This window comes from Saimiri boliviensis, chromosome 8 (genome assembly GCF_048565385.1).
Source record: "Saimiri boliviensis isolate mSaiBol1 chromosome 8, mSaiBol1.pri, whole genome shotgun sequence".
Classification (NCBI taxonomy): Eukaryota; Metazoa; Chordata; class Mammalia; order Primates; family Cebidae; genus Saimiri; species Saimiri boliviensis.
Window position 1 is genome coordinate 10110607 of NC_133456.1, and position 15206 is coordinate 10125812.

The following is a 15206-nucleotide window of genomic DNA, read 5'->3' on the forward strand; positions in this document are numbered from 1 at the left end:
AGGGAGAAAAAATAGCCTTCAGGACCAGGCACGGTGGCTCATGCCTGTAGTCCCAGCACTTTGGGAGGCGGGTGGATCATGAGGTCAAGAGATTGAGACCATCCTGGCCAACAGAGTGAAACCCGGTCTCTACCAAAAATACAGAAATTAGTGGGGTGTGGTGGTGCACACCTGTAGTCTCAAGTACTCAGGAGGCTGAGGCAGAAGAATCACTTGAACCCGGGAGGTGGAGGTTGCAGTGAGCTGAGATCCCACCACTACACTCCAGCCTGGTGACAGAGTACGACTCCATCTCAAATAAAAAATAGCCTTCAGTTAAGAAGAAGCATAAATGCTGAGTAAGGACAACACCTGTCATCTTGAGTAAAGGGCAAAACTAACGGCATGAAATACCACATGGAAAACTGAATTACTACTGGTTGTAGGAAGCAATAGATTAATTGCCTGGTACTGGGGTTCTATGTCAGGACCCCAACCTACCTTTCCAACCTGAGTGTGAACGTTTCCAAGCGCAGCTTACCACTGATTCAAAGGGCAAGCTCTAAGCTAGACCTTGTGTTTTGGGTCTTGTTGCTACTCCCTGAACCTTCAATTCTCTAAATCCTTCCATCAGGGCAGTGGTTCTCAATGAGGGTGATTTCTCCACACACCCACTCCCCACAGGACATTTGGCAGTGTCTGGAGATATTTTTGGTTGTCAAAACTGAGAGATACTACTGCCATCTAGTGAGTAGAAACCAGGGATGCTACTAAATGTCCTACAATGTACAGGACAGCCCCTTAAACAACAAAGAATTATCTGGCCCAAATATCAACAGTGTTGAGGTCTATAGTTCTCAACTTTTTTTTCATTACCACCCCACTAAGGAATAATTTTTTCCCCCAATGACGCTATGTCCTCCATGAAATTTAATGCCACAGATATACTGTATACCTGTTAATGTATATGTGACTTAACACATTTTAAAAGTTAAGATTTCCATCCCCACCAAACAAAACAACACACACACACACACACACACACACACACACACACACACACACACACACTGTTCATCTCCTTAAAGTATTATCTCCCCCACAAAGAATGCATAATCTAGGCTTGTGTTCACTCTGATCTTTCAGCCTGGAATGATCTTCAGGCCACCCTAGACCTGTGTATTCAAATCCTCCCCATTTTTGAGAAGCCTTCTCCAATCATCCTCACCACAGTGATTCTATCCTCCTTAAAACCCCAGTTAGAGCATTAAATTGTTCTTGAATTGTCACATCTCAGATGAAGAGAAGGCCTATGCCTTCTATTTCTCTATACTCTCCCATCTCTCTCAATCCTCCCAACCCTAGTACTACAGAACCTTGTACACAACAACCAGTTCTTAGTATCCCCCTGCTCCTTGGCTAATCACAAATATTCCTATGCATTTGATGGAGTGGAGAAAGACAGAGAGAAGAAAAGGAAATCCTTAAGCAGACCTTGCTAAGGCTTCAAGAACAACGCAGCAATGAACTCACGGAAGTAGCTGACATTTCGAACCCACTTCTGTGCTCCTTGCCCCTCAGCACCAGGTAGACAGGGTACTTCTCGTTTTCCAAGGAATTCCTCAATGAGAGCCAAGGTGGAAAGGCTCTGGCTAAAACGAAAAACATTTGATTCAAATGTCTCCCATAATCAAGGGAACATTATTCACAATAGTTTCATACTCTTGTGCAACCTTCTGACAGTGGGAGCTCCCACAACCTACCACTGATAAGAGGAGATAAGAGTCAGCTGTTGGCCAGGCTTGGTGGGCAGATCATCTGAAGTCAGAAGTTCAAGACCAGCCTGACCAACATGATGAAACCCCACTTCTACTAAAAATCCAAAAATAATTAGCCTGGCATAGTGGCATGTGCCTATAGTCCCAGCTATTCAAGAGGATGAGACAGGAGAATCGCTTGAACCTGGGAGGTGGAGGATGCAGTGAGCCAAGATTGTGCCACTACACTCCAGCCTGGTCAACAAGAGCAAAACTCCGTCTCAAAAAAAAAAAAAAAAAAAAAAAAAGAGGTAACTTTGCCAAGACGAACCAAGGGTATCCTTCCTAGCACATAATGGGAGCACAGTCATCCACATACTTAGTACTACCACCACACTGAAAAAATGCTCTCTTCATTCTTCACTTCTACAATTCAAAATTTCTGGGGTTTAGCTCAATGCAAAGTACAAACAGCATTCAGCATTAAGCACTACCACTGCATGAATATACATCAGATATGACTATGGGTTTTACTAGATAGACAAAATCACTCAACTGCTGCCAAGATATGCAGAGAGCCAGTGTCCTTAGAAGTGATCCATAAAATCGGCTGGGTGCAGTAGCTCACACCTATAATCCCAGCACTTTGGGAGGCAGGCAGATCAGGAGTTCGAGATCAGCCTGACCAACATGGTAAAACCCCATCTCTACTAAAAATACAAAAATTAGCCAGGCATGGTGGTGCACACCTGTAATCTCAGCTACTCAGGAGGCCAAGGCAGGAAAATCGCTTGAACCCAGGAGGCAGAGGTTGCAGTGAGCTGATATCCCACCACTGCACTGCAGCCTGGGCAACAGAACGAGACTCTGTCTCAACAAAACAAAACAAAATAAAACAAAAGAAGTGATCCATAAAATCAACACTAGGCTCTCCCCAAGCCAGAATCACTGCTGTCCTCTCTAAGTGTGTCACATGTGAAAGCCCTCACTCTGAGGTTCCTGAGCCAGGCTTCTGCCACTTGGCTCTTCTTGGAGCATAATCTGGTCAGAATAAAGGAGGAGAAGCCATCAGCTTTGCTTTCCTGGGAAGTCAAACCTTAATGAGGCTCAAAGCTCTAGCCAGACTGAAAATGTAACTCTGGAGCAAACCACATCACTTATTTGGTCTTAGGGACAAAGCTTAAAACTAAAATTTAAGGTTGGGGAGGGATAGAAGCAGATTAGACCAAGGGTCAGCAAACATTTTCTGTAAAAGGACAGACAGCAAATATTTTAGGCTTTCTTGATCATGTAGAGTCTCTGGTGCATATTCTCTGTATGTTTTTTATAAACCTTTAAAAATGTAAAAACTGGCTCATGCCTGTAATCTCAGCACTTTGGAAGGCCAAGGAGGGCGGATCACCTGGAGTTGAGAGTTCAAGACCAGCCTGACCAACATAGAAAAACCCCTTATCTACTAAAAATGCAAAATTAGCCAGGCATGGTGACTCATGCCTATGGTCCCAGCTACTCAGGAGGCTGAGGCAGGAGAATTGCTTGAACTTAGGAGGCAGAGGTTGTGGTGAGTCGAGATCGTGCCATTGCACTCCAGCCTGGACAACAGCAGCAAAACTCCATCTCAAAATAATAATAATAATACAACAAAATAAAAATGTAAAAACTATTCTTAGCTCTCAAAGTGAAGAAAAACAGGCCAGAGTTTGAAGGATTTAACTCCAATGCTAACCTAGGGTTCTAAATTGTTCTCTGTGGATAAATCAAATTGGGCAATGAAAGGAACTCCAAAGATGGACCTAAGATGCAAGAAGGTCCTCACAATAAGCACTTGGCAGGGGCTGGCGGGCCTTAATTGGTCCTGTTCTGTGGTGGTTTTGTCATTCTTTACCATAGACACGCAGAATCAGCTGGAAGTTTCTCATCCTACCTAAACACAAGGATCTTGTCCCCAAGCTTCACACTTTCCTCAATCAGGTGGAAAAGCAGTACCATCTTGGGAGAGTTTTCTAAGACTCCAGTCTGGTAATTAGTCAGAAGGTCCTTGGCCTGCAAGAGAAAAACAAGGCAGCTTGGAGCAGGTCCAAGGCCAGATCACTAAAAATAAAATTCTTCCCTTCCAAGGCAGCAGCTCACTGGCTACCTTTATAATTACATACAGAGGCCCTAGCCATGCATCCCTACCCTCTCCCCAGGCAGGGCTTGTACCATCCCTTCTCTTCAGTAGTTTATGGTTCCTGAAGGATCTGTTTGACTCACCCATTCATATGTGACGATGTTGTTGCCTCGCTCCTGGAAAGGGTTGAAGCCAACACCCTGTAGGAACTTGCTATTGGTTGCCTCTCCCATTGAGGAAGCCAAGGTGCTATCCTCTCCCTTGCCTTTTGTTCCCTGTGGTGGACAGCGGGCACTGGTCCCTGCAGAGCCAAGCTCTTCCACGTCAAGGTCCTGCTCATTGGCCAAGCTCTCCTTCTGAAGGGCTTCATACAGCACATCAGGGTGATTCCAGATCTGAGGTTCAAGGAAAGGGAGGGGAGCCACAGAACAAAGAATACTCCAAGAGTGTCCCAGGGCATCTGGAAACACATATTTGCTCAAATACACACCTCCCACAGCACACATTGTCACATCAAAAATTTGTCAGAGCCCTTCACAGCCAATGAGCCTGCATATTTGCTTTGATTACCAGTACTGATCGCCATGATACATGAATGGGAGCATTTATACCAGGAGCCAGACCAGTAAGTATGTTTGCTACATAATCAAAAAAGCTGTCACAAGCCTTTTTGACATTCTTATTCAAATAAGAGCAAGAATGTTCCAGTTTTACAGTGTGGCTACAATGTGCTACTGTATAAAACTATCGACAAAATGTATCTGACTTATAGCAAACCAATCACATATCATTTCAGGGAGTATTCCTAGCAAGAGTTGAGAACTCCCAGGAGAAGAGAGGAAAGGAAAAGGAAGGATGCAATGATACCGAAGCATCATCATAGACCTCATTTGCCTTAGTTTCCTCGTCCTGATCCAGGACTTTGGCTACAAAAGAAATATTCGGAAACCCTTCTGTCCCCAGACACATAACCTTCTGCTGACTTTTTAAAGAAGTGGTCAATTAAGAATAATACCTAATAGGTCTGCTAAAGAGTAGCCAGAGGTAGAGGTATAAAGTCAATGAAACAGGCAACTGTGTGTACAAATCTCAACAAAAGAATGAGAGGTCTCATTCTGATTAAATATGGAATCCAATGGAAGGTACCGCTAATAACTTGTCTAAGCTATATAACTCTTTGATTCTGATTATGCTGGCAGTCAAAATGATGCCCTACAATATTCTTCCATCAACCCCCTTTTCTAAGTGAAAAAAAATCAGTGATAAAGGAAGTGATTTTTCAAATTTGGTATAACAAGTTATTCAGCTGCAGTGCACACTGCAGGGAGCATCAGTTATATTACACTGTGTGAATGGCACCTCTAGGAGTTGTGTGGTACACCACCAGCACCTTTCTCCTTGGAGTCCCTAAACCTCCAGTGCAGTGAACTGAGGTGGCCCCCTCTCACTTTAGTCTTCCTTTATTGAAGACTCTCAGTAGGAGTAACTCACTTGGGACCATGTGTATCCTTAATCCCCATCTCAGTCTTCCCCTAAAAGCCCCAATGCACCTTGCAACACACGCAGAAAGCCTTAAGGGGGTTCAGCCCCAGCCAGCCACTGGTACCACAGTCCCGAAAGCGATCCATGAACTGTGTATACAAATCTCGCTGGATCTTGGAGAGCCGCACAAGGATCACGTTTTCTTCCTTGGCAGGGAGATGAATCTTCAGCACAGTGTGGCCTCTCCTACAGAGGCAAACACATCAGAAGTGGCAAGGTAGTGTGGCCAGGACGGGTCAGCGCAAAATAAAAACAGAGCCCTTTGCACTCCTGCCACAGCTCCCTCTTGAGGATCTCAGCATGCACTGCAGCCGTGCAACATTGCAGCGAGGTTCAACCGCCACCAAGAAGAAACTCACCTGAAGGATGAAAACTAACACTAAAAGGCAGAATGACCTGTCCAGGTCATGTCTGACTGCATGGAAGAGACAGGGGAACTTTAGGTTCTTACTCGAATTTGGGCTGCCTCTCTGAGCTTTCGCAACATATGCCATCTCAAGAAGGGAAAATGAGGGGACTGCTTTAGACCAGCCTAAGGCATAACTACTGAGATACCGAAACTGGTAAGGCCATATCCCTAGACCCACTTCTAGTTTTCCACCCAAGTCAGCAGAATGATAGCCTTTTCCTGCTTCTCTCAGCAAGTAAGACAGGTATCTCCAAGACCTTTAAAGGTAACTTTTGAGAGAAGCACTTCTCAGCCAAACTTTCAGATAACTGAAACAGTGGATATCCACCATCTGCTAGCTTGTTGCAGGAAGCAAAGATTTACTACTGCCCCTAGGAAGGGGCCCTCCTACTCCAACACCCCATCCTGTATAACAAGCTTGGCATGCCTTTGGCAACAGGGCCCACTGAAAATTCAGGAAGCAGGACCCTGAGGATGGCTCACCTCTGCACAAAGCCCTCCAGAAGACTGTGCAAGACATGGCTCCGGTACCGCATGAGGCGCACGTCCTGAGGTGTGCTGTCAATACACTGCCCATTCAGGATAGGGCGTTCAAACATGTTGCTGAACTCCTGCCGAGTGCCAAGGAAGTCTGGGCGCACAAAGTCCACCATGCACCAGTACTCAATGAGGTTGTTCTGCAGAGGGTACCCAGTCAGCACCACCCGGCGGCGAGAGCGGATATTCTTCAGAGCCTGTGAGGTGCTGGCCTGGCAGTTTTTGATGCGGTGTCCCTCATCACAGATTACTACATCAGGGCCAGGGCGGCATAAAGCCTTCTCAAACTCTAGGAAGTGAAGAGGATCCAGAGTCAGAGGGTGACAGGGCCTGCTCTTAGTCAATAATATGAGAAGTAGGGATGCACCCTGGAGGAGACAGAAGAAATGAAGGAAGCAGGAAAGCAAGAGTCAGCCCCCCTTGATGAGAGGGAGCCAGTCATTCAAGCTCCTGCACACTTGGTATGACACTAATCTGGCTGTTGACTCTTGCAATAAATATCCCTTTCCCCCATTCCTTTCCTTATTTTATTTTTCTTTATGGGGAAAGTATAACTGTCTTGCATTCCTAGGGCTTAGACCAACTGGGCAGCAGAGAGAGGGACCTTTCAGAGTGCCAGCCTAGGATTAAAAATGCATCTGGATGAAACCAGTGGGAATAGTCCAGACACTTTAGTGGGCTCTCACCATTGCCAGCGTCTTGACTCCATCTGAGGGCTGGCTGGTAGGAGCTAGCTAAAGGACAGGGTCTTCCCGCAGTTATTCTCCAGTCATTGCTAAATGGCAAATTCATCCCAGCTCTACCATAGAAGCAAACCTAGAACAAACATAATCTCATAGATGAAGAGACTTATAAAATGAAATGGCCGCTGAACCCTTAAAAACTTTCTTCCCCAAATAAGCAAAGGCCCCTGAGAAGATGGAGTAGAATTAGAACTATGAGAGGAAGGAATCGTTTTCACTAAAAGAAACTGGGATAAATTCTTTTTTATAAATTCACAAACAATAGTATTACTACTTTGTCTTTATATTAGTGATTTAAACACTTTATATTTTCTCAATGCTTTCTCAGAACATCTCTAGAAAGTGGTAAAGGAAATGGTTACTCTTCTAACTGTTCTGTGAGAGAAACAGACAGATGAACAGAGGAATCTCCCCCAAGCCAGTGTGTGGCCTGGCCTGGCCTAACTAGAACTGCATGGCTTGCAGAGAAAGCAGTACCTTCTAAGAGCCATTGGAAGTTATTCTACTCATCTTGGGAACCAGGATTTTTGGTTCATGATAACAATTCACATCAATAATGCACTTTACATCTGACTAGGTGCTATTAGCAGACACAATTACTTTTTTCTGAAACATCACCAAGAGTATTCCTAGGATAGGCTACCCACCTCTCCGAAACTCCTGCTGCCGATCTTCCTCATCCAGATCAATGATGACTGGGTGAGAACGTTTCTTGGTTTTCTTCGGTCTACCTGTGGCAAATGATTTCTTCAGAGTGAGAAGTCTGTACATTTCATACCCCATCAGCAGCACCCCACCCTCTGACACCCAATCAGCCATCACTTTAGCACGAGATGCCATTGTCCTGTAAGATAAACAGAAAAAATTGTGTGAGCTGTGAATTATATCTCAAGAATTATTGTTTTTCCTGCTCCCCCAAAAAAATTGCTCACTATCAAAGCCGTGTTGATGTACATTCAGAACTTATTACCAAGGATTTCATGTGGCAGCAAGCACAGGGTTGGCCTACTGCCCAAGGACCTCCCATCATCCCAGAGAAACTAACTGCACTGAGGATGAACTGGATCACCGATGGTGGTTAAACAGCAAGAAACATAGCAATTCAACTACGTAAGGCGAGAGAAAATGACAACCCCCTTGGATATTCAGGCATGACTATAATTCAACATTTGAAAGAGCATTTTAATCTCATGATAAATACAAGGTGACAGAAGGAAGGGCAACATTCTGCAGTTCACTTGCCTGGGTTCAAGTGAATAAAGAGCTACAAACAGTAAAGAGGAAAGAGCAGAACAGACAGATGACCCTCAGTGCCGTCACTCCACTTCCAAACACCTGAGCCCTCACTGTATTTCACTGACTGCATGTGGACTAAAAGTCTTGAAATCTAAGAAAGCAGAGTAGGTGATCAACCGCCTGTGAGGTTAACTCCTCATTTTTATGTGTATGTCCAAACATCACAAAAGGCATCCTCTGCAGAAAATACAGTAAAGTCTACTTTCTCAATTATCTACACCAATGAGAGGAAAGGTTAGCATGTAGAGCTGGCTTGTTTGATCAAGAAATAGCTTTAGACTTTTGGAAATCAGGTTGACTTTATGGCATACATATACAAATAATTTTACTTAAATCTTAAATACAGCAAGGCTTGCACCTTTCAAAGCTTTGGGAGTTGTACCATTAAAGGTCAAATGCAGACCAGTGCTTATAAGAAGAGACTGGCTGGGCATGGTGGCGCATGCCTGTAATCCCAGCACTTTGGGAGGCCGAGATAGGTGAATCACGAGGTCAGGAGTTCAAGACCAGCCTGACCAACATGGTGAAACCCCCATCTCTACAAAAATATAAAAATTAGCCAGGCATGATGGCAACTGCCTGTAATCCCAGCTACTTGGGAGGCTGAGGTGGGAGAATTGCTTGAACCCAGGAGGCAGAGGTTGCAGTGAGCCAAGATTGCACCACTGCACTACAGCCTGGGCGACAGAGCAAGACTTCATCACTGAAAAGAAGAGACTGATAATTAGGCTTTTTAAAAAAGTGAAATATAATAAGTAAAAAATTAGACAGTGGAGGCTGGGCACAGTGGCTTATGCCTGCAATCCCAGCACTTTGGGAGGCTGAGGCAGGTGGATCACCTGAGGTCAGAAGTTCAAGATCTGCCTGACAAACATGAAGAAACCCTGTCTCTACCAAAAATACAAAAGCAGCTGGGCATGGTGGCGCATGCCTATAGTCCCAACTACTCAGGAGGCTAAGGCAGAAGAATCACTTGAACCCAGGAGGCAGAGGTTGCAGTGAGTCAAGATCACGCCATTGTGCTCCAGCCTGGGCTACGAGAGCAAAACTCTGTCTCAAAAAAGAAAAAAAAAAGCCTCCTAAAGCAGAACACAAGAAATTTATCCAGCTACTTAACTCTGGCTTACCTGAAAAGCTAGGTAGAAAAAAAAAAATGAGTAGCAAGAACACAGAAAGTGACACATCAAGAAACCAAAACAAATCTGGGCACACAGGCTGCATACTCAAATAGACTGCCTTAACATCAGATCCCAGGCAGAAGTCTAAAAGGAAAGGGGCAGAGAGGAAAGGGCAGGCCACCTACTTGTGCTCATCATTCAAGATGTGAACTTTAAAGAACCGAGGCTGGACTTCTTCAGGCTTGTTGTCAGCCGGAAGGGCTTCAGGAGGTGGAAGCCACATGTTGAACTCTGCCAACCAATTCTGAAGAGTATTAACCTATTAGAAAGCCAAGTCCGAAAAGAGTTTCATTGGAACAAACTCAGAGCTAAGCTCATCAAGCTTTTTAGTGCCCAGTAAAGGCACCAACCCAGAGCTCTTCAGGAGTGACTTAAGTGGAACCTTTCCATAAACTCTTACCGGCACAATGGCAAGGACTGTTTTGGCTGGCGTGTGGCGGAAGAGGACGTCGATAAAAGAGATCACTTGCAAAGTTTTCCCCAGACCCATGCTGTGGGCCAGAATACAGCCAAAGCCACTGCTAGTCTTAAACCTCTCCAGGGACTCCACTAGATTATCGTAAAGGAACCGGATCCCACCAATCTGACAAGGGACAAAGACAAATGTCAGAGGGACTCGCAAAGATGAGGGCTCCAGTTTTCACTCACTTTGAAATTAGTAAGATTAGGTAAATAAGAAGGCATTATAATAGACAGCAGGTGTGGATGGCCAAAATAGCTTCTCTATACCTTGACTAGTCTATTTATTGGTGACAGTCCTCTTGGAGAAAACACAGAAAAGCTTTCACTAGTACAGTATAATGCCCCATGTAATGCATGAATTGGGAGTGTCAAATTCCTGACAGGATCTTACAGTCAGCCTGGCTTTCTTCAGCCTTGGGAAGCTCACCCTCTTAAGGCAGCCCATTCCATAGTAGTTTTTTTGTTGTTGTATTGTTTTGTTTTTTTGAGATGGAGTCTCACTCTGTCACCCAGGCTGAAGTACAGTAGTGCTATTTTGGCTCACTGCAACCTCCACCTCCCGAGTTCAGGCGATTCTCCTGCCTCAGCCTCCAGAGTAACTGGTACTATAGGCATGCGCCACCATGCCCAGCTAATTTTTGTATTTTCAGTGGAGACAGGTTTTCACCATTTTGGCCAGACTGTTCTTGAACTCCTGACCTCAGGTGATCTGCTTGCCTTGGTCTCCCAAAGTGCTAGGATTACAGGCATGAGCCACTGTACCCAGCCACATAGGAGCAGTACTTATTGTTAGGAGTTCTTAGGCCTAGGAATTCAAGATCAGCTTGGGCAACATGGTGAAACCTCATCTCTATATTTTTTTTAAAAAGTACAAAAAATTAGCTGGGTGTGGCAGTGTGGTGGTATAGGCCTATAGTCCCAGCTACCTGGAAGGCTGAGGTGGGAGGATTGTTTGAGCCAGGGAAGTCAAGGCTGCAATGAGCAGACATCATGCCACTACACTCCAGCATAAGCAACAGAACAAGAACCTGTCTAAGGAAAGAAAAAAAAAAAAGAGTTCTTAAGCTGAGTCAATGTCTGTCTTCATGGAACTTTTGTTCACTTATTCTGGCTCCAGGCTCTGGGTCAACACAAACTACTCTGCTCCCTCCTATCAGAAAGTCCCTCCATCTTCTGACTCTCACATCTCTTCTAGATCCAGACCTTCCTAATCAAACTGCTGCTTTCCAGAGAGCACCTCAGTCATGGAATCCCACAGAAAGAGACTCAAATTATTAGGTCAAGAGACCCAGTGTTTTCTATGGGGTAGGGCAAACCTAAGGCTTGTTTCTTCCCTTTCCCCATCCCTTCCTATTCATCAGGTATCCTGAAGCATCAACTGCTAGAAGGAACTATGAGGTCTTTCCAATAGCTGAACAAGCTGCTCTTGGTACCAAACAAGTACTTCATGGGCTATGACACTAATAACCACCAGCAGGTAATGTTCACAGCAAGGAAACAGAAAGGAAGAAGAGAAAAGAATCAAGGTTTGCTGTACCTGATGAGGTTTCACAGCCCGTGCCAACTGTGGGGCAAGGAAGACATTTTCCTCCTCTGGAGGGTGGTTTAAGTTGACAAGAACCCGCCCAAGGGTGTCACGCTGGTTTAAGACATCATTGACGTGGGTGCCACCCTTCTCTTCTTCCTCATCCTCTTCACTGACAGACTCACTGCTGTCCACAATGTGCAGAGTGTCCTCCTCTCCAGAGCTCAGTTCAATCACCTCTGAGACAGCAAAACAAAAGTAAAACCAAATATCTAGGGAGTAAAGATAATTAACTGCACCCGGTCAGATGAGAAGACTATAGAAACTTAAAGTTAGAACTTGTCATCACTTATTAAAATTTTGATTTTTACTATTTCTCTCTTCCAGCTTCAAATTAAGACAAGCAAAAAACTTATATTTACCAAGGAGAAACAGGGTAATTTGTCAAAGCCACACCCCAAACTGAATGAGGAAGGACTCGACTCTTCAAAGCACAGCCAATCTCAGGATGAACACCAGGTCAGGAAAAAGGGAGGTAGCTCTGGCTTGATCTTACCATCTCGGCTGCTTTTTTCATCCTCACTGCCACTGCTGCTGTCCAAACAAATGACTTCCTGGGCCAAGACCCGAGGAGGCAGTTGGTGACCATCACTTGCTCTTAAAGCAATTTCCTCTAGAAATGCAAAATGAAAGGGAATGACATCAAGACCACATTTAGCTCTAATATTTTTCCCAAAACAATTTACCGCCTCTTTTCTCTTCTAGCTCTCATGGGGAGTATCCACTGAGAAGAGAAGCAGAGCCCATTCTCAAAAACCTCAGCCCTTCTTCCAAATTCCCTTTCTCTACTGGTTTTTACTTCCTGCTATTCACCTGACCACTAGAAAAGATCCCAATCACTTGGCAAGTTAAAATCACAGTTATGAGAAAAAAATCTAAATAAAATCTATTTAAAGAGTACATTTTTATTCATTTTAACTTTTTAAATAACCTTCTGATTGTGTGCTCTGAAAAAGCTGAATGACTTTAAAGGATTCCTGAAAGGCCACAGTCTTATTCCAGATCTGTTTTTGACCACTGTGTGCACCTTGGGATTCTTCCTGCTTCAGGAAGGCCTGAAGCACAGGGCCTTCCCTGCCATGTCCACTGCTTACCAGGGAGAAACTCCAGCGGGACAGTAGGAATAGGGGCTGCATAATCTTTCCTCTGCTGCTCCAGGCGCTTCCTTCTTTCCAACTCTTCTTGCTGTGCTGCTTTGGTAACAGGCTCCAACTGATCCTCCCGGAGTAGCTTTCTAAACATTCACATAAGAGACAGCACTTGGGTTCAATTAAAATTTGGGCAATGTAATGGTGAGCTAAAGAGAGAAATAGCCATTGATAATCTCAGAGAGTTGAGATGGGAGAAGGAGAAGCAACATCAGCCCCACCACACCCATGAAAGGAACAGCATTCAAAAAACAGGACATCAAGCTAGATGGTTCTAGGCTAACATACTTTCCATATTATTTAACTCCCTGACAGATGCCCCTACCAACTCATCTCTCCACATAATAAATCAAGAATAAACTAGAGTAACATTTGATTCATAAAGCTTTTTAAAAGCAGTATAAAAATAGTGTTGGCTAGGTGCAGTGGCTCACGCCTGTAATCCCAACACTTTAGGAGGCCGAGGCAGATGGATCACCTGAGGTCAGGAGTTTGAGACTAGCCTGGCCAATGTGGTAAAACCCCATCTCTACTAAAAATACAAAAATTATCCAGGTGTGGTGGTATACACCTGTAGTCCCAACTACTCAGGAGGCTGAGGCAGGAGAATCGTTTGAACCCAGGAGGCAGAGGTTGCAGTCAACCAAAATTGTGCTACTGCACTCCAGCCAAGGTGAAAGAGTAAGACTTCATCTCAAGGAAAAAAAGTGTTGTCATGTAGAAAAGAAACTAGGACTGGCTGGGCACACTGGTCCACGCCTGAAATCCCAGCACTTTGGGAGGCGAAGGTGGGCAGATCACTTGAGGCCAGGAGTTTGAGACCAGCCCAGCCAACATGGCAAAAGCCTGTCTCTACCATAAATACAAAAATTAGCCGGGCATGGTGGCAGGCACCTATGGTTCCAGCTACTCAGGAGGCTGAAGCACTAGAACTGCTTGAACCCAGGAGGTGGGGCTTGCAGTGAGCCAAGATCGAACCACTGTACTCCAGCCTGGGCAACAGAGAGAGACTTTATGCAAAAAAAAAAAAAAAAAAAAAAAAATATAAAAAAGGAAAAGAAACTACATTTACAGGGATTCTATATTATTTCCAAACTCAGAGTAATATTTCAAGTTAAGTGGAGGCAGGAGGAGAAAACGATATTCATTTCCTTTCAATGGCACACACTGTTATTTAATAGAAGGAAGAACTGTTGGGGATTCAGATAGTTAAAGCAGTTCACATTTTTGCTCATCTCTTAGAAGGAGCCTTGCTTTCAGTCAGACAGTCCTCTAACATTTGAAGTTGACATCTAAGAAGATGAGAACTCAACTTTGTAAAGTCTCCTCTTGTTTTGAGAGATAAAAAAAAAAAATAAAGAATAAAAACGGAAAATCCAGCTCAGAGCACCCTATCATCTTTGGGCTGCCGCCTGGGACCTCCAGAGAGTAGGACACCCCCAAGCAGCGGTCAAGGCCTTTCTCATCCTCCCTACAGTCCTCTGAAAGCTCAGATCCAGCGGTCCTGAGCTGCACCTCCACTAGTAATGGCACTTTTCTCCTTCGGAAAGAGAACTCTCCTTCCCAAATCAATCTTTTTGCTATTGACAGCCTTAGAATGAAGGTAAAACCTCTATTCCTTTCCCTCTCCTCTTACACAGAGCATGGCTCACCGTATGTTTCTTCTCATGTGGGAGGGCTTCTGAGCTCTCTTCTTTTTGGGGTCCTCGGAGGCTAGATTGTTGCCTTGGTGGCGCCTAAGCTGCTCTGAAGGCTCAGAATGAGATGAGGTAGTTGAAGTGCACCGCGGCGGCTGCTGCCCATCTTCTCCCAGCTGGGCATGCTCAGTGCCACACATGCCTTCCAGGGATGGGTCTGAAAGAAAAGGGGAAAGACATTGCTTTACAAGGGTAGGGGAATGAATTTTGATGCCAGACACACCTGGATTCAAATCGCAGCTCAGCAACTTATTAGCTGGTAACCTAAGGCAAATTATTTATACCTCTCTGAACATCAGTGGATGTATCTACAAAATGAGGACAGTGAGGCCCATACCTCAGAGCTATTATTAGGACTGAATGTGTGCATGCCTAGACCCAAGCCTGGCCCAGATTAAGCCCACAATGAATGATCGCCATCACTCTTACGAGAGTTTAGTGCTATGATCAGAGTGAGGAAGTTTCCTGGCCTCAGAATACTCAGAAAGGGACAGTCTGAGAAGTTAGGTTCCAAATATAGCTCACACTCAGTTGTGTGACTCTAGGCAAGTCCATTTACCTCTCATCTGCCAACAGGGAGTATATTTTTCCTTTCAGTGTCTTAAAGCATTCACTCATTTAACTTGCCAACCATTTAATGAGGGCCTACAATATGGCAAGCACTGTCCTAGATACTTCAAGGGTTATTTGTAAGACTACTTCCCTTCAAGTAGTTTGTGTTCTGCTTACGGAGATAGGGCATGTACAAATACAGACTCAACAT

At 44.6% G+C, this 15206-nt stretch overlaps 1 protein-coding gene across 3 annotated transcripts in view; it reads right to left on the reverse strand.

The window, feature by feature from the left end:
* Positions 1–15206, reverse strand: part of RAD54L2 (RAD54 like 2) — a 116840-nt gene that overhangs the window by 17276 nt on the left and 84358 nt on the right. For all 3 annotated transcript variants that reach the window (XM_039477193.2, XM_074403769.1, XM_074403768.1), the window contains 12 exons: positions 14399–14600; positions 12693–12832; positions 12095–12211; positions 11551–11777; positions 9952–10134; positions 9677–9810; positions 7725–7921; positions 6281–6623; positions 5397–5574; positions 3990–4241; positions 3661–3779; positions 1513–1631 (listed from right to left, as the gene is read on the reverse strand). In XM_039477193.2, the coding sequence (XP_039333127.1) occupies positions 1513–1631; positions 3661–3779; positions 3990–4241; positions 5397–5574; positions 6281–6623; positions 7725–7921; positions 9677–9810; positions 9952–10134; positions 11551–11777; positions 12095–12211; positions 12693–12832; positions 14399–14600 (2211 nt within the window). The remainder of the gene's footprint in view (positions 1–1512; positions 1632–3660; positions 3780–3989; positions 4242–5396; positions 5575–6280; positions 6624–7724; positions 7922–9676; positions 9811–9951; positions 10135–11550; positions 11778–12094; positions 12212–12692; positions 12833–14398; positions 14601–15206) is intronic.